The sequence below is a fragment of the Aricia agestis genome, chromosome 17, assembly GCF_905147365.1.
Source record: "Aricia agestis chromosome 17, ilAriAges1.1, whole genome shotgun sequence".
NCBI lineage: Eukaryota > Metazoa > Arthropoda > Insecta > Lepidoptera > Lycaenidae > Aricia > Aricia agestis.
The window spans coordinates 7,116,793-7,140,833 of NC_056422.1; the positions used below are offsets into that span (position 1 = coordinate 7,116,793).

At 35.5% G+C, this 24,041-nt stretch overlaps 3 protein-coding genes across 3 annotated transcripts; all 3 read left to right on the plus strand.

The window, feature by feature from the left end:
• The first annotated feature begins 9,201 nt into the window (after positions 1-9,201).
• Positions 9,202-10,161, plus strand: LOC121735396. The gene is made up of 2 exons (XM_042126219.1): positions 9,202-9,296; positions 9,668-10,161. Exons 1-2 carry the CDS (start codon positions 9,261-9,263, stop codon positions 10,016-10,018), a joined length of 387 nt encoding a protein of 128 aa, XP_041982153.1. The 5' UTR covers positions 9,202-9,260; the 3' UTR covers positions 10,019-10,161.
• A 4,143-nt stretch (positions 10,162-14,304) lies between these two features.
• LOC121735398 lies at positions 14,305-15,200 on the plus strand. The gene is made up of 2 exons (XM_042126222.1): positions 14,305-14,383; positions 14,798-15,200. The coding sequence occupies exons 1-2, from the start codon at positions 14,309-14,311 to the stop codon at positions 15,020-15,022; spliced, it is 300 nt and encodes a 99-aa protein (XP_041982156.1). The 5' UTR covers positions 14,305-14,308; the 3' UTR covers positions 15,023-15,200.
• Positions 15,201-18,584: 3,384 nt separating this feature from the next.
• Positions 18,585-21,871, plus strand: LOC121735394. The gene is made up of 4 exons (XM_042126217.1): positions 18,585-18,691; positions 20,063-20,236; positions 20,655-20,884; positions 21,723-21,871. Exons 1-3 carry the CDS (start codon positions 18,650-18,652, stop codon positions 20,874-20,876), a joined length of 438 nt encoding a protein of 145 aa, XP_041982151.1. The 5' UTR covers positions 18,585-18,649; the 3' UTR covers positions 20,877-20,884; positions 21,723-21,871.
• The last annotated feature ends 2,170 nt before the right edge of the window (positions 21,872-24,041 follow it).

Below are 24,041 nucleotides of genomic sequence, written 5' to 3' on the forward strand. Positions count from 1 at the left end.
ACCTGCCATCATAAGAATGACGTTCTAATTCTTTATAAACTAGCTGAATCCTCACCACTTCACGGCCTTTAGTTATTTATATTATGTAATGGTTCTAAGATCTTGATATCCTTTAAAAGTCTTCTATAGTTGATTGGTATTTTTTGGATAGGAGTTCAGTTATTTTGAAAATAATTCACAAGTCGTTGTATTAGTCGAGTTTCATTTCAGTGTCGGATGAATAAGTTCGAATAGACTGTATGTAGATAATAATTTAATTGTATTTTTACAACAAAGACTTCGCACCTTGTATATCTATAGGTAGGTAGGTACTAGGTACATACCAAGAAAAGAAAGAAGGAAAGTAAAAGAAAACATATCTACATAGTTTTTGCACATTTTGGTTATTGCCTACAACGTCGTTTGCGCAAAAACCTTTTTTTATGGTTTTTAGGTTAATCTACACGGCCTAACTCTACCAACCCTAACTTCAACAAATTCTACATAATAATATATCAGTAAATGGCTTGGCTGTTTCGTTACTTACTTCAGATCAGAAATAAATATTCTCATCGCCTCTACCAGTGTAACTAAACACGGCGAAGCCATACATTTACTGATATTATGTAGAATTTGTTAAAGTTAGGGTTGGTAGAGTTAGGCCGTGTAGATTCAGAATCTTGGCTCTACATGAGATCTGATATCTTTTTCACAGGGCAAACCTTATGTGGTCATCTTGGCAACATTTTACTTCAAACGTTTTTGGTGGGATACTTTTGTAGCGATAAAAACCTGTCCAATGAGTTTTTAATTTCATAAACAGTTTAGCCGGTTTAAGCGTTAACATACAGATAAACAACTCTTTCATCTCTTATGATCTGATCACTTTTTGCATCTTCATACCTCTAAGGTCGAATATTACAGAATTAATCGGTATTTTAACATCAGAATGAAAACAAACCAGGTTAAACTCAATATTTACTTAAAGATAAACGGGTTATAGCGAACATTCATTAACAGTTTTTAACTACTCTAAGTACAAATAAAAAAGTTTGATACTCACCAGCTAACATTACGCTCTTCAAGCAATCTCACTCTCGAGATCCCTCTGCACTCTACTTCTTTATGTATCTTTCGCTGTTCGTGCTGCTTCTCTTTGGAATACTTTGCCTCTAGATATTCGACGAGCCGGTTCAATAAATATTTTTAAACAAACTTAAATCTCATTTTCTTAATATGCACTAGCTTATTCCTGTCACATCTCTGCTTTATCGTCAATAATTATAGTTAACTGCCAACATAAATAGACCTGGTTTTAGTAATAGTTAGTAATAGTTTTAGAATTTGTCTTAGTTTTAGTAATATAAGCACTAGTATTAGTTTAGTTTGCGCACCTACACGATTTTTATATCATTCCCAATTTTCTATCGTAGCTGCGAAAGGTTGACTGATAGAGATTGCTTAGTAGCAATAAGTTCGCCTTTTGTACATCAATTAGTAATATTTATTATTGTATCTTTCGTATTATGTACTGTATTTTGGTGTGCAATAAAGAGTTATATTATTATATTACATTATTATTACAAAAGTACTAAGTACTATAAGCTGTTAAGTTACTAACTTTTCTACTCCCAAGTCCTACGTCATAGCTGTCTAATGTCTGTGACTATAATTTTAACTACAATCTATATTTTCAACTACAGTTAACCACTACCTAAATTCTAAATACAATTGTAACCGCCGCACTCACAGACATTTAATGATAATTTAACTTTAATTTAATGAATAGTTTGATAGATAATGTATGAGGCTTATATCAAAATCTTTGTTTAATTACAGTTAGGTAAAATTAATAATATTCGTCTCTGAATGCGGCAGTAAAATGTTAGTTTTTTACACGTTGTTGCATTGGGCTCTTAGAAGCATGGTTTTACTGTACATTATTATGAATTAAATGACGCCCGCAACTCCGTTGCGCCAAAAGTGTTGCGCTGGGACCGTACAGTTTTTCAGGATAAAAAGTATCATTTTCCTTTTCCAGGACTCAAAGTATCTCCATGCTAAATTTCAGCAATATCGGTTCAGTGGTTTGGGCGTGAAGAGGTAACAGACAGACAGACAGACACACTTTCGCATTTATAATATTAAGTATGGAAGTATAGATATGGATTATTATGATTGTTTATGAGGGCGTATTTTGTTGGGTTATGTCAAACTCAGCCTACAAATCACAAATAACACCCCGTCGAAGTAACTAAGTTATTCTATAACCATGTGAATCTAGCCCAAACATGCTTAAAATCTTTTTCTAACACTACACTTTTAAAAATAAAAATGGAAACTTCAAAAATATTTGTATTCTTTAAAGTTACAGGTTTTTCACGTTCTTCTTAAAAATTGAGATAGTCAATCTCAATTTTTAAGAAGAACGTGTGTGAAGAAAAAAACTTTGCTAATCTATACCCTACAGGTATAAATCAATTTCTCCAATTATAGTCGATACTAATCTGTCTCAATAGAGTTATATTAAATCATAACATAATCACAGAACTTTGACCTTTTATTCGTAAATTATATATTAAGCGCAGCTCCCTCGTAATCCAGCAAGCGAAGCCTTCAGAATTAATCTTCGCTATAAATATTGGAGAAAACTGCTTCAACAATTATCGTAAAAAGTCTTGAAGAATATTCTATTAAAGAACAAAATACGCTTAAGTTATTCTTTATTTAGGTTATTGTGTAATATCTTAATTCATGAAACTTTATGAACTTACAAGCTAGTTCATGGTAGTAGAAGACGACGTTTTCTTGATTCTTTATAATATGATTCGATAAAGTGCCTGATAGACGTACGACCTTAAAGTACGCGGGTTTTAAGTCCGCGAACTTACTCGGCTCGCGTCGGTGACACACGAGTACACTGGGTCACCATGTCGTCGACGGAAGAAGCTTTGTGTTATTTAAGAATAATATCATATTACGTTTTAAAAACTAAAAAGAAAAAACTAAATCGAAAAGTTTAAGTGTATACGTACGTACATATTTTTCACACAGATGAAAACCAATTTCGGTTTCGTTTGACAGCTCGAAATTGTTGCTCTGTTCCGCTAGGTATATTAACTTTATGGTACCAAGGAGATTTATAGTTTGGACAATGAATTTTCTACGTCTACATGTAGGTACATCAGCAGCATCAGCTATCGATGAACACCAATAAATTAATATTTTGTTTGATAACATAAAATAAATTGAGATTTTGTTGATTATTAAAGATTTAAAATTAAAAAACGTTTTATTTGACTGAAAAATGTTAGCATAATTTTTAGCATTAATTACAGTAAATTTTAACAGTAGCCTAGCAAATTTTCTATCAGTCGTGTTGGCAACACTCCCTGACGGCTCGCGGCTCGCGGCTCGCGGCTCGCGGCGACTTGCAGTGCTGCCAGACGTACGAGCTACGAGTAAAATTCCAAGACGGCGAACTTACGCGGCAATCTTTAAGTACGCGAACTTTAGGTGACACACAGGCGAGTAAGGTCGTCGAGCCATAAGTCCGCGTACTTACTCGCGTGTCTGTCACCCCCTTTAAATTCGAACTTCATGATTTAAGGCGGTCCCCCTACGGAGATGCCGTAAATTACCGCTTTTTAGAGTTTTCTAACTCATAATTTGAAAGCTACAAAATTATAATAAAAATACAGCAATAATCTTCAGTACGAACATTCCTTTCCATGTTATTGATTTCCTATTTTTGTTTATTATACTCATGATACCTTTCAAAGTAAAACCAATTTATTAAAATTCAAGCATACATTCAGCACCTTCCTAGGATACAAATTACTTTTATTTGAAAGTACACACCAATAGATCGGCAATATCATTAAAAATAGACCTACATATTCCACGTTTTAATTTTTTTAGGTCAATTTTATAAAAAAAATAGGGTTTTAGTTGCGACCTCGGCAACGCAGCAAATGTATGGTCGAGGTCGTTTGGTTGGGGGACGGCCTTAATTAAAGTCCTCTCTAGGTTACCTGGCCCGTTAGCCAAGACCTTTTCTTTATTGCTTATTTATAGAATTATCGATCAAAATGTATGGAATTGACATAAGCTTTCGTTAATATGACGTTGACGTTCGACTCGTCTAATGTTATTATATAAAACACTCTGATACTGGCAACTCACAAAGGAGCCATTAATAAAAAAGAAGAAATTACTAGCTCTTATTATATAAAAGTATTAAGTAAATATATTTCCGTTGTCTGGTACCCGTAACACAAGTCCTTCAGGTACTTAGCACGGGGCCAGTCTGACGTTGTGTGTAGCGTCCATAGATATTATTGTTATTATATTATTTGTTTTATGTTTATTTTATTTTCACGTATCTAACAAAAAAATACTATACAGTATATTCAGTGTACTTGACCGTGGACAGGGCTTTGCATGTTTATTTTGTTAGAGCGAATTGCATTCTCGCCGGCTACCGTCTGTTCGGGATTATTTTACCCCTGTTTCTATGAAATTGAACCTACAGTCGTTAGCACTAAGGTTCTGTCAGAGGCTCTATGTGAACAAACTAACAGAAGCAGTGACCTTTGTATAAAAACAACGCGAAATTGATTTGAAATTGATTTACACAACACGATAGTGTTTTTAAAATGAATATTTTATGTTACTACACAAGTAATACAAAAGTAAAATTTACAGAATAGGTCATATTGACTTTGTAGATTTGTGTTTTTAATTTATAAATCTAAAAGCCGCACGGCGCACTCAGACACATATTTTTATGATGACTAAACTTAAATTAATGAAAAATTTGGCAGATAATAAATTAATAATGTATCCAGGGTGGTATGGGGCTTGAAGATTTTGACATATCAAAATCTTTATTTAATTACAGTTCAGTAATGAATAGTAGGTAAACTTACGACATCAGAGTGTTCGAAAAGGACATAAAAATTAAAAAGTTTTTGACTGAAGTTTATATTTTTAATAGCGTTGCTGATTGGTTAACTTTTTGACTTAACTAATCAAAAGCGGTAGTGATATAAACTCCTGTCAGTTACTGAATAATAATGTATTGAATTATAATTGTACCAACGAAGAAATTGTTTCATAGTCAGTTGACGCACCTACGTCAATTGGTCGGATTATGTCAATTCAATATTAGCTATGATCTTTCGGATGGGTTTGACACAACACGACTTTACGTAGGTCCGCGATCTGTCTATTAATCAACTTATCTGATACTACAATTATTTTAAAGACGCCTACGTTTCTGACACCAATAATAATTTGTTTCGTAATTTATCCTATTATATCTTTTCAAACAAGATGGCTTCCTTTTTAGTAAGAAGAAGGATTTGTAATCCAATATAATATTGCTACTTTAATGCCTATTTTGCAATTTTAAAGATAATAACGCCTAGTTCATTGATATAGTGATATAGAGAGAGACCATACAAAGGGTATTGCTCTATATTTCCATCAGGCGCCTGAAATAGATATTGCATTCTTCAATACCGTATTCTTGGTGAACCTGTTTCCTTATTTTCAGGATTTCAATGGAATTTTCCGAGAAAGTCTAGCTTTTGTTAGTATTTCCTTTGTCGACTATCATAGTTTTCATTTGTGTCACACACATGACACAACCCACACAGATTTAACGGTAAAGGTTGTGAAAATAATGTTATTATTTGACTTAAAATGTTCATACCTTTATTTTTATCGTTTTTAAAGTTCCGTAGTCAACAAGGACCCTTATAGTTTCGGTCTGTCCGTCTGTTTGTCCGCGGATTTGCTTAGAGACTATAGGACCTACATAGCTGTAATTCTGCATGAATGCACATATAAATGATGCCGACTCAATAGTGTATAAAATGTAAAAAAAAATATTAATACGTCCCCTACACATCAAGAGTGGATGAAATTTTTTTCGCGTCCACCCCACCGTGTGGGGTGTCGTTTGATAGTTTTTTTTTTTAATATTACGAGTATTCATAGACCATTATCCGATAGGGATCCATTTGTGAAATATATAGTTTCAAAGCGGAAAAAATCGTTAGTGTCCAGTGTCCCCCCCTTCTACCAGCGGTTCTACAAACGGTTGATTCTGCAAATGTAAAAAAAATCACGGCAGTAGGAAATATGCTAAATTTAAAAGGAAAATTATCACGGCTAAGAAGACTTCATTAGTTATTGAGTAATAGTCGATCAACTAAAAAATAAAATATTCGGCGAAGTATAAAAAAACTTTTCGTTCAAATTCCTTTGAACGTAACTGAATTAATGATGTTATTAGTAGTGTACACATTATAAATGATCATTCATTGACCATACAAAAATTATTAAAAATTAGCAGTACTACGGAACCCTATACCTATAGCGGCTATAGCGCGTGGCCCGACTTGCACATTGGCCGGTTTTTTTTTTTTGAATAAGCATAAAAAATACGATAGAAAATCCTAATCGCATGTTTTAGGCAATGAAACAGTGAAAGATTATAGTGTTACCTAGAGTACAAGCATTATCATAGAAAATGGGTATCTATGTTTAGCACATCTGAAGGATAACGACTATATTATAATAACCCTTACGGATAACCCTTCCTAATTACTTAGGTTCGTAATCTTTCTATGAATCAATTTCTTTTATGTCATAATAAACAGCATGTGGTTTTAAAGAATCAAACCGGTTTCGGTATCCCTAATTTTTTTTTAAATATTGAAATTTTTTTAAAGATAAGAAGCCCAAAACCACCGAAAACGAATAGCTTTCTGTGGTCTCTAGACTCTTTAGAAACTGGAAATTAAAAAAAAATTGAGTTACGTATGTATGCTTTACAAAGTAAATATCATCGCAAGACTAATAATCTCAAGTCACCTACAGATGCTGTATTTGCATTTTGTAATAAAGTGTAAGCACCAGTTTTATTTCGTTATCATTTTAACTCTTATCGTAAAATATTGGTTTATTTTCGGCGTCTAAGATAAGCCTGGAACCTGCTTATTATTTTTCTATTACCAGAAATATAAACTCAAAACCCAAGGTTATGTAAAAATAATATTAGGCTATTAGCACAACCGAGTATGGGAATCACAGTCAGAATTTTAGTAGGTATACGAAAGGCTTACGTGAGCTCAACAGCTTAGTAACAAATATTTCTTTCAAAGGTCTACAAAGAAAATCACAGTATTGCCCACTTTATAATACCATTACATACCAAGGTACGAGTATCGCCCATAGACACTCGCACCTTCAGAAGGGCTGCAGGTGCGTTGCCGGCTTTTTAAGAGGGAAAAGGGGAGGGTAAGGAAAGGAATAGGGTAGGCATTGGGCCTCCGGTAAACTCACTCACTCGGCGAAACAGCGCAAGCGCTGTTTCACGCCGCTTTTCTGTAAGGCCGTGGTATTTCTCCGGTCGAGCCGGCCCATTCGTGCCGAAGCATGGCTCTACATAGCTATATCAAAGGGTAAAAAAAAAGTTTGTGATGAGTGTCAAGCGAAATACGAAAAACAAAGTTACTGCCTTTCAGTGACCTTAATTACGCCGTGTGTGGGACCGTAACCACTTATAGAAGTGGATAACTAACATTTTATAACATATTGGGCAATTATTCATTTTTAGGGTTTCGTACCTAACAGTTAAAACGGGACCCTATTGCTGAGACTTAGATGTCTGTCCGTCTGTCTCCAGGCTGCAACTCAAAAACTGCTATAGCTAGACTTCTGAAATTTTCACAGATTGTGTATTTTGGTTGCTGCTATTACAACAAATACTGAAAACTAAATAAAAATAATATTTAAGGGGGGCTCCCATACAAAAACGGGATTTTTTGCCTTTTTTGCTCGTAATCAATAACGGCAACAGGTAGGCACTTAAAATACACACAAAATGTTTAATTATATTATATTTTGTACTTTAATAATTAATTATTATTATTATTATTATTATTATTATTATTATTATTAGCCCACTGTGTCCCACTGCTGGGCGAAGGCCTCCCCTCTTTTGTTTCCATAATTAATAATAATAATAAAATAAAATAAATATTTAAGGGTGGTTTTAAAAACATTTTTGGCCGATTATATAACGGTACAGAACCCTTCGTGCGCGAGTCCGACTCGCGCTTGGCCGTTTTTTTTTTCATAATTTGAACAAACCTTGTAACTAACCTATGTAGGTAATAATCTGACTAATGTATCTGGCTTTACATAAAATTGACATACTTATATTTTTTAATTTTAACCCATTTTACCGGAAAGCCTCTATTTTGTAGAAAATTTCCAAAATTTTAAATTATTAGTTACCCACTTCATCCACTTACGTCAACATTTAGGAGAAAAAAACCACATAACCTGTGTTTCCATGAAAACCCATGAAAAATGTTCGCAGTCTTAGCGACAAACTCGGCGGGTTCACTTTCGCTTTGGGCGGGCGGTGACTTTTTACGTCATTAACTCAGTATTATTTAATTTAATTTAAAGCGGGGAATTGACTATCAGGTCGCATGTCTGCTCGTCAATTCCTAGGTACGGGCACAGACTCTGTGCCCGTACCTAGGAACGAGCGAGGAAGGAAAATGACGAGCAGATATGCGACAGACCTGCCCGTGACGGGCGGCCCGTAGCGGGCGGCCCGATAGTCAATTTCCCGCTTAAAGTATCTACAGTTTGTATATAATTTGCATTGCTTTGTTTGCAAATGAAGTAACGATATTCATTGTTATCTTTTTATCACCAGCAAAATATTAGACTGCAGTCTATCAAGTTTTAAATACATAATATATAATCTATATAGTGAACAAATGATGATAATGTTAAGCAGCAACGAAGGCATTATATTGGAAAAAAAACATTTATACGTCTTGGCGGGGTCACTACCGTGCGCCCAGATGTCTTAACTCTTAACTGAAATTAAATATATTAGTAACATTGGTTATAGTAGAGCCTATGAAATTCTTGTACTGAACTACTGATAAGAGCAGGCTGATGCTGATTAATTGAGCATTTACCTCATGCAGCTAATAAAGCAATAAAACTTGTGTACACGATGATACAATATAACCCCCGTGAACAATATTTGTTCGGCAAATATTAGTGTAAATTATCTGTTTTTCAGTTTCTAATGGAAAAACCGTATGGTATCTATCTAGGTTTCTCAGCGCTATCTCCGCAAATAAAACCACATATATAAGAAGAGGTAAAACATTTTTCACAACATTGTACATACAGCAGTTTGAAATTACTTGTATAACAATATATTAAAATAAATCAACATGTCTGCTAAGCTATTCGTCGCGTTGTTTGTTGTTGTGAGTATAGATTTTTTTTTTTAATAATTTTCGAAATTTAAATAGAAGCCCACGAATCTTTTGTATTTTAAAACTTAAAAATGGATCAAATTCTATGAAAACCACTTTGAATATAGATTTACCTAGCACATAGTTTGCAAACAGAACTTATTTTTGCTGTTAAAATACCAAGCAGTGACCAAGCATCACAACCTATGGAGCCCCTATAACTCTTTTACTATACACATAATGCTTATTGTGCCTCTTATATTTTAAAACAGTTACCGTAATATCTAGTGATGTCATGAGTTCTTAATTTAATTTTTAATATCTACCTACATCCCTTAGATGCCTGCCAACTACTGCCACTAATAGAAAATTTCTCATTCCAGGCCTTAACCTCAGCCGCGTTCGCGCAGCCCGGCCCAGTCGGCCCAGGTGGTCCAGGTGGACCAGGTGGTCCAGGTGGTCCAGGAGGCGCGTGGCCTGGCGTGTGGTCTGGCGCAGGCGGAATGAACCCCTGGATGCCATCCTGGCTCTACATGCAGCCCTGGTACCCGCAGTGGAGGGCTTGCACCACCATCGGAGCTTCCTGCGTCGACTGCAACACGCGCCAGGTCTGCACCAAGGTCGGCGGTCTCCAGAAGGCCTGCACCGACCCCACCCTCCCCTACTGCGACCTGGGCCAGTGCTCCGCTACCCCCTCCGCCGAGTGTGCGCCAGTTCCCGCTACCAATGCCTAATTTTCAAAAATGGAATACTCATGAGTTCTTAATTTAATTTTTCAAGAATGGAATACTCATTTAAAATGTAATTTCAAACCCTACCATGTCCCTTCGGGAATCTATACAGTCAAGTCACTATTTAATAAAGTTTTTGCAATTAATTAATATTTATTTTCATATTACCTTCTAAATACTTACCTAATTTATGAAATTCAATACAACAATAATACTTAATATTATAATGTTATTTTGAATAGCCAACATAATAATTATTAATTTCTTAAAACTATTATGTAATGAGCTAACTGCTTTAATATTATTTTTTATTTTCTTCGTGTGTTATTTTTTAATAAATACTACTACAAATAAGAACTTTGTACGAAACACATGAAACAATAAACATGCTACGAAACCTATAGAAGTTGACAATGCGATAGAGATAAGAATTTACAATGCGTATCCATAGTAGAGTTACAGAAGCAAAATTCTAATAATTTTTAGTAAGTAGTAGCTGCAGTTAAAAAATACATTTTATGAATTAATCTCTCTTAATTAATAGTATGTACTTCCTATTTAAGTGATTAAAACTATAAACCACTAGCGACCCGCCCCTGCTTTGCACGGGTATAAAATATAATATTAAAGCCTTTGTCACTCACTGAAGAAATGATTAAAATCGATTCAGTAGTTTTTAATTATAGTAATTACTACCCGTGGCTCGCATTGGTCGGTACCACGAAGCTAAAACAAAGGTCGGTACCGCCGCAAAAGCTACTTAAAAAAAATATAGCCTTCCTCGATAAATTGGCTATCTAACACTGAAAGAATCATCAAAATCCGTTCGGTAGTTTTAAAGATTAAAGGGAACAAAGGGACATGAGGGAAAAAAGCGACTTTATTTTATAATATGTATAGAAAGATATAGATGTAGTGATAATATTATGTAGATTAGTACCCAGCATCGTGAATTTGCCCTTATAAAATTAAAAAAAAATACTCTTTCAGAGGGTATACTACTTTGACCATAAAGTTAATATACCTAGCGGAATAGAGAAACAAAGGGCTGAGCAAGAGAGATGTCACTATGAGTAACTCTGCGTGGTAAAAAGAGACGTGTCATACATGACAGCAGCACTTTTTTTTTGACGTCCAGTCGGCACGTGCCGCACGTTGACAATTTAATCTCATAGAAATCACGTTCGATCATGCTTGTGTAAGTGTATACGTACACATATTTTTACACACAGATGAAACCAATTTCGGTTACGTTTGACAGCTCGAGATTGTTGCTCTATTCCGCTAGGTCAGTGGTTCCCAATTAGTTTTTGCTGCGTACCACTTCAAAAAAGACCTCAAACCTGCGTACCCCTTATTGTAGCAATCACACTAATAATATTATAAATGCGAAAGTTTGTGAGTGTGTGTATGTTCGTTACTTTTTCATTCTCAAACGCTTGGACCAATTTTGATGAAATTACCAATACACCCTGGATTAACATCCGGAAATTGTTCTTGTTTTTACTGATAGCCGCACGTACCCCTTGATGCAATTTCACGTACCCCTGGGGGTACGCGTACCACTAATTGGGAAACACTGCGCTAGGTATATTAACTTTATGACTTTGACAGAGAGCTCTATACAGGGGATACTAATATTATCTCTGTGTTTTATTATGACCCTGTACATTATGGATTTTCGTAAGTAATGAATTTTCCGCAAGGAAGATGACAAGGGTTAACAGAATATATCGTCAGCTTAGCACAGTATTATATGGATAAACAGAAAATGTTTTATGGATAACAGTACTTCTTTTTGCAATACAAGAGTCTAAACATACTCTACGGTAATAACAAAAAAATTGGTCCATATTAGATTGAGTCCGTGACCGTAACCGTAACACACGTCAATATCGTACTCCCACTATAATAATATATCAACTGTAATAACTGTCATTACTTTAAAGGGTACCTATGTTTTAAAATACAACCCAATCACACTCGCCACTGCTCCCATGAGCAGTGACACTTGTCTCACCCTGGTATAATATTATGATATCGGATACATGACGTCACGAGCACTGGTCTTGCTGGCCGTAGTAATGCATTGCAGCTAAGAAGGCGACCACCACAGACACGACCCTTCACCACATATGGAACGCCATAGGGCTGCAGAGGTTTTTTTTATGAAATAAGGGGGCAAACGAGCAAACGGGTCACCTGATGGAAAGCAACATCCGTCGCCCATGGACACTCGCAGCATCAGAAGAGCTGCAGGTGCGTTGCCGGCCTTTTAATTTCATTTAAAAAAACCTTAAGCTAACTTCAAAGTAAATACTCTAGAAACTTTAACTGCATGCCGAAAATAATATAAAAAATTCCTAAAACGTTTACCTACATATTTAGTGAGGGGTGAACAGGGTGCTTTGAACTTTGGACGAGATTTTGTTTGCACTGACACGGAGTCAAGGTTAGAGAATATTCCGGCACGTGTAGAGGATTTAGTAAAATGGTGATGGTAATGTAAAATATAGGTAATAGTAACATTATTTTATTTCTGACAATCCAGATAATTTATAAGCTAAAAACTGTTGTTTTCGTCCGAAAATGTAGATTCGTAGTTTTTATATAATTTTATGATTACGGTATATGACGATATCATAAAATCATATAAAATTGAAAAGATTATAGCTTTTGTATAATATTGTACTTACTCCTTTTTGGGATGGGTACAAAATGATAAGCAAGTTAACTAATCTGACCGAATTTTCGTAAGACGAACCTTCGTCTTACGAAAATTCGGAAATTTTAAAATTTTTAAATAAAAAAAAATTGAGCGCCGGCACGCGCGTAGTAAAGGGAGCTTAATAAACAGATCATCATGGACATGTAATGTTAGTCATTGTAAGGGAATAATGATTTTCTCGTTTATTGAACACACACTTAAGCATTTTAAAATAAACTCCTGTAGAGCTAGCTTGGACTCAATAAAAGCGCCCACCGACACCAAAATCAACGTGGGAACTATAAAAGTTCATATAATAATCAATCACATTATTGTTACAATATCTTATTGTAGAAAAGACTTTGTAAATAATCCAAACAAATTAATTTTGTTACACTTACGGCTTACCTGTAATATTATTTGAACTGTCTCGATTTAAGACTATTGTGTAGTGCCACGAGCGTAGAAAATAGGTATTTGGAAAACCATTCTCTGTCGCCACAGCGCTGGGCCCCCGCGCAAACGTGCGATAGAGAATTAGGAACGATGACATTATTTTTTTCTTATCGGTAATTAAAGGCACTTAAAAAATAGAAACATCGTTGGAAGAATGACTCTGATAGCTTAAAAATTCACCAAGATATGACAATTCAAATATCTCATAAAAAAGACCTGCCCGAAACTCTCCATACAAAGTGCTACGAAAGTATGACGTCAGTCTTTCGTAGTTTGTACGCATCGGGAGACAACTTTGTTCGACAGGTATATGTATTGCGTTTATGAAAGTGGTTTCATAACAAAAGTTGCTTTTAATTGCATAAGTTATCGAATTGTTTACAAATATTAAGAAATTTAATAAAAAAAAATTATTCGAGTTGAATATCCAACTTTGAAGGCGCATAACAAAAAAGATACAAATGCTATCAAGCTGAAATTTTGGGAACACTTATTTTTTACCGTGATTCGTTTATTTTATTAACAAAATTCGCTAATCTTTGACCTCGTCATCATCCCTATTCTGGGTATTTACTATTTTTAGACAAAAATCGCGTTTCGGGGTATAACGTTTTGCATCCCCTATACTGTACTAAAACTAATATTTTTTGGTTTCAATCTTTTCAGCAGAATCTAATCTACGCTTGTACCGCCCTGCTTTGTTTGAAATTTAACGTTGTTTTTCAAATACAAACCATTTAATATGAGAAAGATTTTAGTCTAAAAACCTAGATTTCAGAAGCTCGTAACTTTCAAACTAACAAAAATTTTGATAAAAGGAAAACGTAGAAGCATATTTTTCACTAGAGACAATAACATAGTGAAAAATCGTTAAAATCGGATAAGTTTTAGGGGTAGCAAATCGTTATGGCTTTTTGTATGGAGATGGACCCGGTAGTCGATCCTCTTAATGAGCTGTGAGTTTCCAATACCTACAATATTAACTAATTAACTGAACTCGTGAACGTAGACGTAATTTCCGTAGAAACAACAAACAAAAACAATGCTGTTGACACTGCGCAGGAAAACCCGTGTGTTTTCTATTTCCTTTATTTGTTTTATCTGTGATTATTTGATATCTACCGCTATAAATGCACAATGCAGTGAACGAGTTAGCAGAAACCATAATGGCTCGTTTTAATAAAGTTGCCACTCTCTTTGTGCTGGTAAGTTTATTTTATTTCTCAATTTTTTTATGTAATAAGCTACGAATAATAAAATTTGTAGGTAATAAGTATCCTAATCGATGATAAATTGAGATTTCCTGCAAGACAGCATATAGAACTGCTTAATACTCGTGGTAAGTATGTCTTTTAAATTCAATTAATCTTAAGAATAAGAATAATATCTATTTCAACTTAAGCTGAAACCGCACAACTGATTTTGTTCAAAAGCATCTCCGTTATAGAAATTGAGTCTCGGAAAATTACAAAATAGTTTTAATCCCGAAAAGATGTACGATTTCCGTACGAACTTCCGCAACGAAGTTGTAGGAAACATCTAGTTGTTTTAAATATAAAAAAAGTTTACTGTCAAACTTTTTAACAATTATCTACTTACACAAGCAATAACTATTTCAGTTGGCGCTGCTAGCCGTCACTTGGGCACAAACGCCTCAAGATGACGCTCCTCCGGAATGGACCACCTGTGACATATTGGGGCCGAAGATATCGTGCCAGGACTGCAACACCAGGCTGATCTGCAAGCCAGTAGGTGGACTGCTCAAACCCTGCAACAACCCCTACAGACCACACTGCAATAATGGCATCTGTTCTGCTGTACCTAGCCCCGACTGCGCGGTGTAGAAATTGAGAAAGAATTCAGGGATTTCGGGAAGAATTATAAATTGGTCTAGAAATAAATAAGAATTCTAAATGGTCTAAATGGTCCAGATTTTTTAAATTGAATTGATTGTATTCTAAAATTCTTCGAGTAAATTGTATTTTTTTTTTTATCTTTTAATAATATAATTTTGTCAAAATACCTGTTTGATTCTTTTGAATACGCCTTCTTAGTCCATGTCCATATACTAATATATGTTTCAGTGAATTTTGATCCAAAATCCAAATGTAAATATGGGAGCTATATTGCTAGAGATAAAAGTTTTGTATATTTACTAGTTTACGCGCTATAAAGAAACACGTCTGAATATTAAATTCAAATAAATGTAATTGTTTTGTTTACATTGTAATAAAATTATACTGGAACGCAATATACTAGAAAATTCTTAAATCTTTACTCCTTGCTAAAAAAATAGCAGACTTTTTCATTACTATTCACACAACATTTTTGTTTATGTGACTGACATACAATTTTAATCTCGAGCACAAGGATTTGTAAGGAATTAATGAAAATTCCTTACTCCTTTACTCCGACGACATTTACCCTCGTCAGCTCACTGCTTGGAATCCCTTAAGTATACACCATTCAAGAGAAGTTTCTGCTCTCACAAACACGTCAAAGTTATGTAAACGAATTTTATTTAACAAGACGGCAACATTCCTGATTCCTCTTACATAGATTTCAGAAGTGGATTCCATAGTGTACTGAAATTAGTTGTGGAGAGACTTAAATTTCCGGAAAAGGACATAGGATACTTTTTATTCCGGAAAAATGTACAGTTCCCGCACAAATTAATTTTGTTGCAATGGAGTTGCGGGCGTCATTTAGTAAAATATTGATTTTATATTATGCTTCAGACATGCTGCGGTATCAAACGTTATAGTAGTCAGCAAGAATTAGGTAGCGGTTAGCACGTTCCTCCTCTTTAAATGTTAAATAATCGGCCAAGTGCGAGTCGCACTCGCTCATGAAGGGTTCCGTACTAGAGTAAAAAAAAAAAAAACATATTAGAGTAAAAATAGACCAAAAATTTTGTTTTTTTGTATGGGCGCCCCCTTTAATTTTTTATTTCATTTATTTCATTTTAATGTTTTTAATAATTAATAAACAAAAATGTTGTGTGAATAGTAATAAATAAAGAATTTTATGAACATTTTAAGTGCCTACATATTACTGTTATTGATATCGAGTTCATATATGTATCGAGATATCAAAATTTCATAAAATTTCATAAGTTTAGCTATAGCGGTTCTTGAGATACAGCCTGGAGACAGACAGACGGACAGACGGAGAGACAGACAGACAGACAGACAGACAGACAGACAGACAGACGGACAGACATCGAAGTCTCAGTAATAGGGTCCCGTTTTTACCCTTTGGGTACGGAACCCTAAAAATGACTAAAATGTTAATAATATTAGAACTAAGTTTTAACATAATAATATGTTTACACATTTTCCGCGATAAGAAGTAGCCTGTCTCCTTCTGGGTCTAGTCTGCTACTACTCTATGTTCCAAATCCCTTCTTCTTATATAAAATGTAACAATAAATGTGTAGATATTTTCCAGACTCTAATTATTCTATTCTGTGTACATTTTCCGAAACTGCGTGTCACGTTTCCACGTGCTATTTTCCACAATAGCACAATGTAATATTATTGTATTGTAAAGTTACAGTATTCAGTGAAATATCAATGGATATTCACAAGCTAGCATTCACTATCAACAAGGAAGTAAAAGTAAATGTTTCTCGAATTGACACATGCAGGGCTTTCATTCAATAAAAATCTACATAATATTTAAAATAAAATTTTAAAAACTCGAAAACGGCTAAACCGATTTGGTTAATTTGGTCCTTAAACATTCATGGAAGTCCAGAGAAGGTTTACAGGAAAGTAATACGAAGTTCACCGGGTTGTCTAGTTAATAATAAGACGAATGTCGTTTTCTTTCAAAATTATAATTTTGTTTTGTACTAGATGTTGCCCTTGGAATATCGCGCAGCAACTGTTATTTTATCGGAGACAAAAAAATAACTTATCCCACCCCGACATATGAAAATTTTCATCCAAATCGACTCAGCGATTAAGTGTTAAGGTGTAGCCGAGAGACTTATATTTTTACAGTTCTAATATAAGTGCGTCTATGCATTTAAAGAATACGATATTTATTATTTGGCTCTACATTATTATTTTAATTGCAAAATACAAACAAAATGTTACGAAAATGTTTCACTGTTTATGATAATAGTGATAAAAATATTATATCCTTAAATTGGCCCATCAAAGGGAAAGGCTCATCACTTAATTGTTACGGCCGAATTTTAGGTTAAGTTGATGTAAAGATAAGATGGATGAGATTACGCGAGTAATAACCAACTTTCTGCATAATTTGCCAAAGTTTTTTACAATAAAATGTGATTTATTGCAACATTTTTCTTATAAATATTCTTACTTGTAAGTTGTAATACTGGGGTTATAAGTACTAACGGTAAAGATTAACTTAAATAAAGGTCAATTAGATGTTAGACATCCAAATCGGGTACACAGATCTCATGCACGAAAATCCCGTTGACTTGTGTAATAAATCTAAAGAGATGATTCTCTTTGGATTAAATGTATCCCACACTAAGATAGTTTTGCCAAAAGAAACCTTCCTGTTTTTGTTTAATTTTTGTTAGAAATAGTAGTAATTTATAACATAATTATGTTTGTATGCATAGAATAAATTACAAAATATACTATTGTAAATTAAATTTACTTAAAATAACAAACAGTTTTAAAGAGTACACAATATTAATAAAAACGGCTTTTTCTCAAAACTGTCATCATGTGGGTTGGACTTGTTATGCATAAATAGGTCCATTATTTACAATATCATTGGCATTTGGAGTATGAAAGTAAACTTATTTAGTGGATACATATGGTTTTCGAATCTCTAAATTCTAAAACGTTCCCTTGCGATGGATTGTTTCGGTCGAAGTTTATACGTGGGAGAGCCATGCTTCGGCACGAATGGGCCGGCTCGACCGGAGAAATACCACGTTCTCACAGAAAACCGGCGTGAAACAGCGCTTGCGCTGTGTTTCGCCGAGTGAGTGAGTTTACCGGAGGCCCAATTTTCTTCCCTATCCTCCCCTATTCCCTTCCCTTCCCATCCCTACCCTCCCCTATTACCCTATTCCCTCTTAAAAGGCCGGCAACGCACCTGCAGCTCTTCTGATGCTGTGAGTGTCCATGGGCGACGGAAGTTGCTTTCCATCAGGTGACTCGTTTGCTCGTTTGCCCCCTTCTTTCATAAAAAAAAAAGTGAAATGAATAATGGGACCGTGTGGCCGCCGTGCACAGCGTGCGCCGCGGTGGAATCGCGCCTTTACAATGTTTTGTCGAACTTGCTAATATGTTGTTAACACTATGTCCATTGTCTACAAAGACTAACTTTGTACCAACCCTAATTCTTTTCAAAAGAGCCATGACTTGTGATGAAAAACACGATTCAGTCAGTTAGATATATAAACTGAGGAGAATTGGAGGAAATCAATAACATAACCACTGCAGTACTTACAACAGCAAGAACAAAGAAGATCCAAAATGGCCTTCCGCAACTTCTGTGTCTGCGTTCTGCTTGCTTTGGTAAGTTTCATTATGAATTAGCGCTCTTATAACGGAACGGCACGTGTCGGCGGCATGTGTCGGCGGCAGTCAGCGGCACCTGTCGGCGGCGGTCGACGGCAGTCGACGGCAGCCGTTGACAATTTATGACGCTTGCAGGGGACCTACCACGACCTTTCCTAAAACGATCATGTTTCCAGAAAGCTTTGTTGTAAGATTACAATAACATTACCGTACTCACTTTTCAAATATAATTTTACTAAAAAACAGTAAAAATGCAAAATATTGTTAAATCCGCTGTTAAATATCAACTTTCTTAAGATCGCTAGCTTGACGTTAAAGTAATTATTGCTTATCTGTCAAACGGTGTCGTTAATAGAGGTGGTGGTAGGCCCCCAGTTGTGATGTACCGCCTAAAGGTAAGCGGCCACAGGTCGGTATCATACGCAACGGACGTCTCGCATCAAACGGATAATTTTTTCACAGTACTTCCGCTGAATCGGCAGCGTACGGATTATCGAATAGCCTAGTAAATAAATGCTCAAAAGGGGGGGTGTGAATGGAATAGTCGAAAGCAGAAATTTTGACTTAGAAACTTTGTTTGGACTAATTTGAAGATAAACATACTGACTAGTCGGTAATCCATACGCTGCCGATACAGTGGACGTACTGTAAAAAAATATCCGTTTGATGCGAGACGTCCGTTGCGTACGGTACAGACCTGTGGACCTTTTCCTTTACGCACTACGTCACAACTGCAAGGTCGACGGCTGCCGTCGACTGCCGCCGACTGCCGCCGACACGTGCCGCCGACTGCCGTCGACTGCCGCCGACACGTGCCGGCGTCTGCCGTCAACTGCCACCGACGCGTGCCGCCGACACGTGCCGTTCGTCTGTAAGCGCTCGTTAAATAATTACCTAGGAAAGAAAAGATAATAAATATATAGAGCTTTGTTTTGGTGAGTTCAATTTAGAAGAATTAGCCTGTTTCACCACTTCCTGATAAGTGCCAGATAGGATTAAGCCTTACAGAACCTCGATGGATAGCCATGATAACATAGCTGTCAGCTGCCTAGTGTCTACGGTAAAATTAAAAGTAAAAATCGAGCAATCAGAGATCACGACTCTACCTACATGTTCTTATTGTATGGTCCATGATGCGCCTATATAAAAAGCCGTCATATAGAACAGAATTCGCTTTTCTATTTTTAACCCCCGACGCAAAACACACAGACAGACAGACACGTCAAACTTATAACACCCCTCGTGTTATAACTTATAAGTTTGACGTGTATGTCTGTCTGTATGTGGCATCATAGCTTCCGAACGGATAAACCGATTTCAATTTAGTTTTTTCCTCAAAACCCATTGCCTCTTATTATCATCTTTCAGGCAGCGGGAAACCTTATCACGGCTGATGAGCTGGAGAGGTCTTGGCCCACGTCTTTGAACATGTCCATTGGGGACTTCTTCAACATGTTCTTCGGCAGTAGCATCGGTAACAGCTCCCGAACCAAGAGGGCCCTACCTTACTTCGCCAGCTGCAACTATACCAATTCTAGCCAGGTGAGAAGAGTCTCCTTGATTGTGCAAGGAATATGTTTTCTTATGACACCTGTTGCGAGGATTCCTCCATTAATTTATAATAGGATTCGTTCGCTGTTGGGTGCGCTGCAATGTTATAAAGACAAGAGATCTTTTAAATTCCTCTACATATCATACATATCTCTATAACTACCTCTACAATCACTTATGTCTTCAGACAATAACCACCCAATGCCGCTCTTAAGCGACGTTAATTCTCTCGGAAAACATTGTCTGTGATCAAATACTACGTTAAAATACACAAGCAACCAAAGTTTAAGCTTTCATTTTAATAAGAAAAGTTTATGCTGAAAATATGTAAATAATGTTTTTGAGACCGGAAAGGTATTAACCAAATTGTTTTTTAAGCCGGAAACATATTAACCTAATTGTTTTTCAGACCGGATTGCACTGCCGCGACTGCAACACGGCGTCCCGCTGCTACCCCAACAACATGGCGCTAGTGAGGTCCTGCAGCGGGTTCTTTCCGTACTGCAACAACGGCCGCTGCTCCTTCCAGCCCGGACCGCTGTGCAGCTCCGGCTCGTCCGGCTCCGGATCCGGATCCGGATCCGGATCCGGCAGCTCCAACTCCAGTAGCACCAACTCCACCTCCGGCTAGATGTAAAGGTAAGTGCACTGAAGCCCGCAGGATGACTGCTATCTCGCGAGAGCAATGCAACAGGATTTTGATAGCAGGTATTATACGATATTTGCTGAGTGTCAGAAATATTTCGACAGGTATAAATATTATGCAATAGCTGCTGTCAAATGTATATTGCAGAGTAAGGCCGCGTTTCCACTGAAGCGGAGAGGAGAGGAGCTTAGCGGTGCCGAATTGACCAATAACCATGCTCGAAATCTTCGCTCCGCTTCGCTGTCATTCCGCTGGAATAGCACGATTGGTCAATTCGGGCACCGCTAAGCTCCTCTCCGCTCCGCTTCAGTGAAAACGCAGCCTAAACAGGACTAACGAGTAGGCCGACTCAGAATAGATCTCGAAATTTAAATATGTTTGACGTAGTATGTTATATCGACCGGCACGCGCTGCGTTGCATTGTGAAACATGTTGAGAGTGACAGTCGCGCCCAACTCGTATTCGCCCGTTTGTTTGAAGTCGAGGTACTCAGTTCTGTGATCTACCTACTCTACCTGTTGCGTTGCTGTCGCAATATACGCAATCATCATGCTGATTGTGCTATTTATATTCCCTACAAGAAGGTGTAAGCTAAAGTGATTACTATTTCTTTGGAAGCTTACGCATTTAAAACAACATATTTACTCGTATTTCATAGACTATTTTCTTCTATATTGTCTGTTCAATGTTAATAATACGTTTAGAACGTGTTCTTGCTTCAACTTGTAGTTACTATTGTAAGCTCCTGTTTGAAATTTGTTATAGTTCTATTAGTTATTTAATATTCTTTCACTGATTGTCTTATCTTATTACTTACATTTTGTTTTTCAGACGCGGCTGGTTACGTTATTGCGAAAACTCCGATTTTACATCAATCAATCAAATCATTTTCAAATTTAGTTAACCCTGTCTAAATATGGTCAATTACTGTAATTCTTATTGATATTATTGGTGTGAAAATAAATAAATTGTTTCGAACATTACCTTTTTAATTGATCCTTTCCAACTTTAATATTTTCAGTCTCTAATTCTTACGTATTAAAAACTACGAATAATAAAAAAATATAATATCAAGATTTTATACTTCACAGTTCACACACATGGGCGTACCAGGGGGGGCAGCTCCCCCCCCCCCCCCTGGATCATGTCGACGTCCCTACTAAGTATATTATCTAGTACTTTCGTCTATAAAAATAATAAAACGAATTTTTGCCATTCGTTTCCAATACAATATTTTTACAACTAAAAAATTATTAATTTTTTATTCTTTATAAACACCTAGTTTAAAAAAAACTGATCTGCCCCCCTGGCCCAGAATCTGCGTAATTTAGAATAGAATAGAATAGAATAAACGTTTATTTGCAGCTAAAACTATAGAAATACATAAATTATAAATTAAAGAAATAAGAATAAAAAATATAAAATCGTTGAATTATTATCATAAAAATATTGAGTATATTAGCCGCAAATTGGACCAAGCTCGGCAGTGTTGGCACACCCAGCAGGTAACCAACGCCGGTCTTCCGCTTGACCCATTCCGTGACCTCACAGCCGTTCCAACCTTTTAGTGACACAAGTCTTAAATAATATTATGAATAACTCAAATCACTATTTAAAAACAATAATATACAATCAACTTTAAGTAAACATATTTCACCAATCATAAAAAAAAACAATTAAATTCATTTCAATCTTACTAACAATTATTATTACATTAATTAAAATTTATTAATCCAGGACATTATAAATATCTATTCCAATTTCTAATATTATTATAATTATGAATAAAACCTATTGCATTATATTTACAGAAAATAAAATTTTAATTAAGTACATAAAAAAAAAGTAAAAAAAAAAAAAAAAAAAAATATATATATATATATATATATATATATATATATATATATATATATATATATATATATATATATATATATATATATATATATATATATATAAAACTGCATAGTATACACAAAACAAAAAGTAGACGAAGTAGATAACGACAAGACTTCAAAATATTTTGACAGTGACATAATATGACAGTTCCATAAGTTAAAACAACAATAATATTACAAACATTGAACTTTGATTATGTATAATAAGATGATACATCCATGAATTAAACTAAATATTATTAAAATAATTAAAAGTGTTGAAAAATAAATATAATATTATAACAGAATATAAAAACATTATTAGGAAACAACAGTATTACAAGGAATATGTGATGGCAATCGAATCCAACAATACTAGAATAATTTGTTCAAAAGTGGAAAAAAAAAAATATAATAACAACGCAAAACACCTACAACACACTAATATCTAGGCGAATACTTTCCTGTGCCTTTTGTGCTTGTAACATACATTTTTGGAGATGTTTCCTGAATGATGCCAGACTATTAAGATTTCTAATAGGCGGAGGTATATTGTTCCAGCATTTAGAAGCCGTGTAACGAAAGCTTCCTCTGAACGACGATGTCTGGTGTTTCTCAATGGCTAATTGGGTTGAACATTGCCTTGGACCGCAGGACCTAAGACTAGTCGTTCGTGAAAGCTTTTCGTAGAGATATGCAGGCTTTTTATACTTTAACACACCAAATAAAAGACAAGCCAGATGGAGTTTACGTCGGTGTTTCATTTTTAACATAGAATGCTCATTGAGGAAGGGTGTAACGTGACTTCTAGGTGGTATATCAAAACAGAAACGTGCACAAGCATTCTGAACTCTTTGTATGAGTCTTTTAGTTCCTGATGCATCCTGAGGATCCTCAGTCTGTAAAAGGAGTTACTAACTAGACTGGTGATATGTTCCTGAAACCGTAAATTACAGTCCAAGAGCAATCCCAGATTACGTGCTACATACACCCGTTCAATAGGTGCACCCATCATGGTAACAGGGGGCGAAAAATTCAAGTGTCTTATCTGGTTAATGGAACCACAAATCAAGTATTTAGACTTAACAGGATTAAGACACAGACTGTTTTTTTGGGCCCAGCCCACTGTACTATCAAGATCTTCATTAAGCAATGCAACTGTTTTTTCAAGATCACAAGGCTTACAAGATATGTAAATTTGAGTGTCATCAGCATAAAAATCAAATTTACAGTGCCTAATGTGTTTTTTTAAGTCTGCTACATATAATATAAA

What these genes read in the sequence shown, in the direction of transcription:
- LOC121735396 (XM_042126219.1), top strand. Translation starts at nt 9,261, where the DNA reads ATGTCTGCTAAGCTATTCGTCGCGTTGTTTGTTGTT. An exon ending in TCGTCGCGTTGTTTGTTGTT is followed by an intron (nt 9,297 to 9,667) that starts GTGAGTATAGAT and finishes TTCTCATTCCAG; the next exon opens with GCCTTAACCTCAGCCGCGTT.
- LOC121735394 (XM_042126217.1), top strand. Translation starts at nt 18,650, where the DNA reads ATGGCCTTCCGCAACTTCTGTGTCTGCGTTCTGCTTGCTTTG. An exon ending in TCTGCGTTCTGCTTGCTTTG is followed by an intron (nt 18,692 to 20,062) that starts GTAAGTTTCATT and finishes ATCATCTTTCAG; the next exon opens with GCAGCGGGAAACCTTATCAC. An exon ending in ACTATACCAATTCTAGCCAG is followed by an intron (nt 20,237 to 20,654) that starts GTGAGAAGAGTC and finishes ATTGTTTTTCAG; the next exon opens with ACCGGATTGCACTGCCGCGA.
- LOC121735398 (XM_042126222.1), top strand. Translation starts at nt 14,309, where the DNA reads ATGCACAATGCAGTGAACGAGTTAGCAGAAACCATAATGGCTCGTTTT. An exon ending in TTGCCACTCTCTTTGTGCTG is followed by an intron (nt 14,384 to 14,797) that starts GTAAGTTTATTT and finishes TAACTATTTCAG; the next exon opens with TTGGCGCTGCTAGCCGTCAC.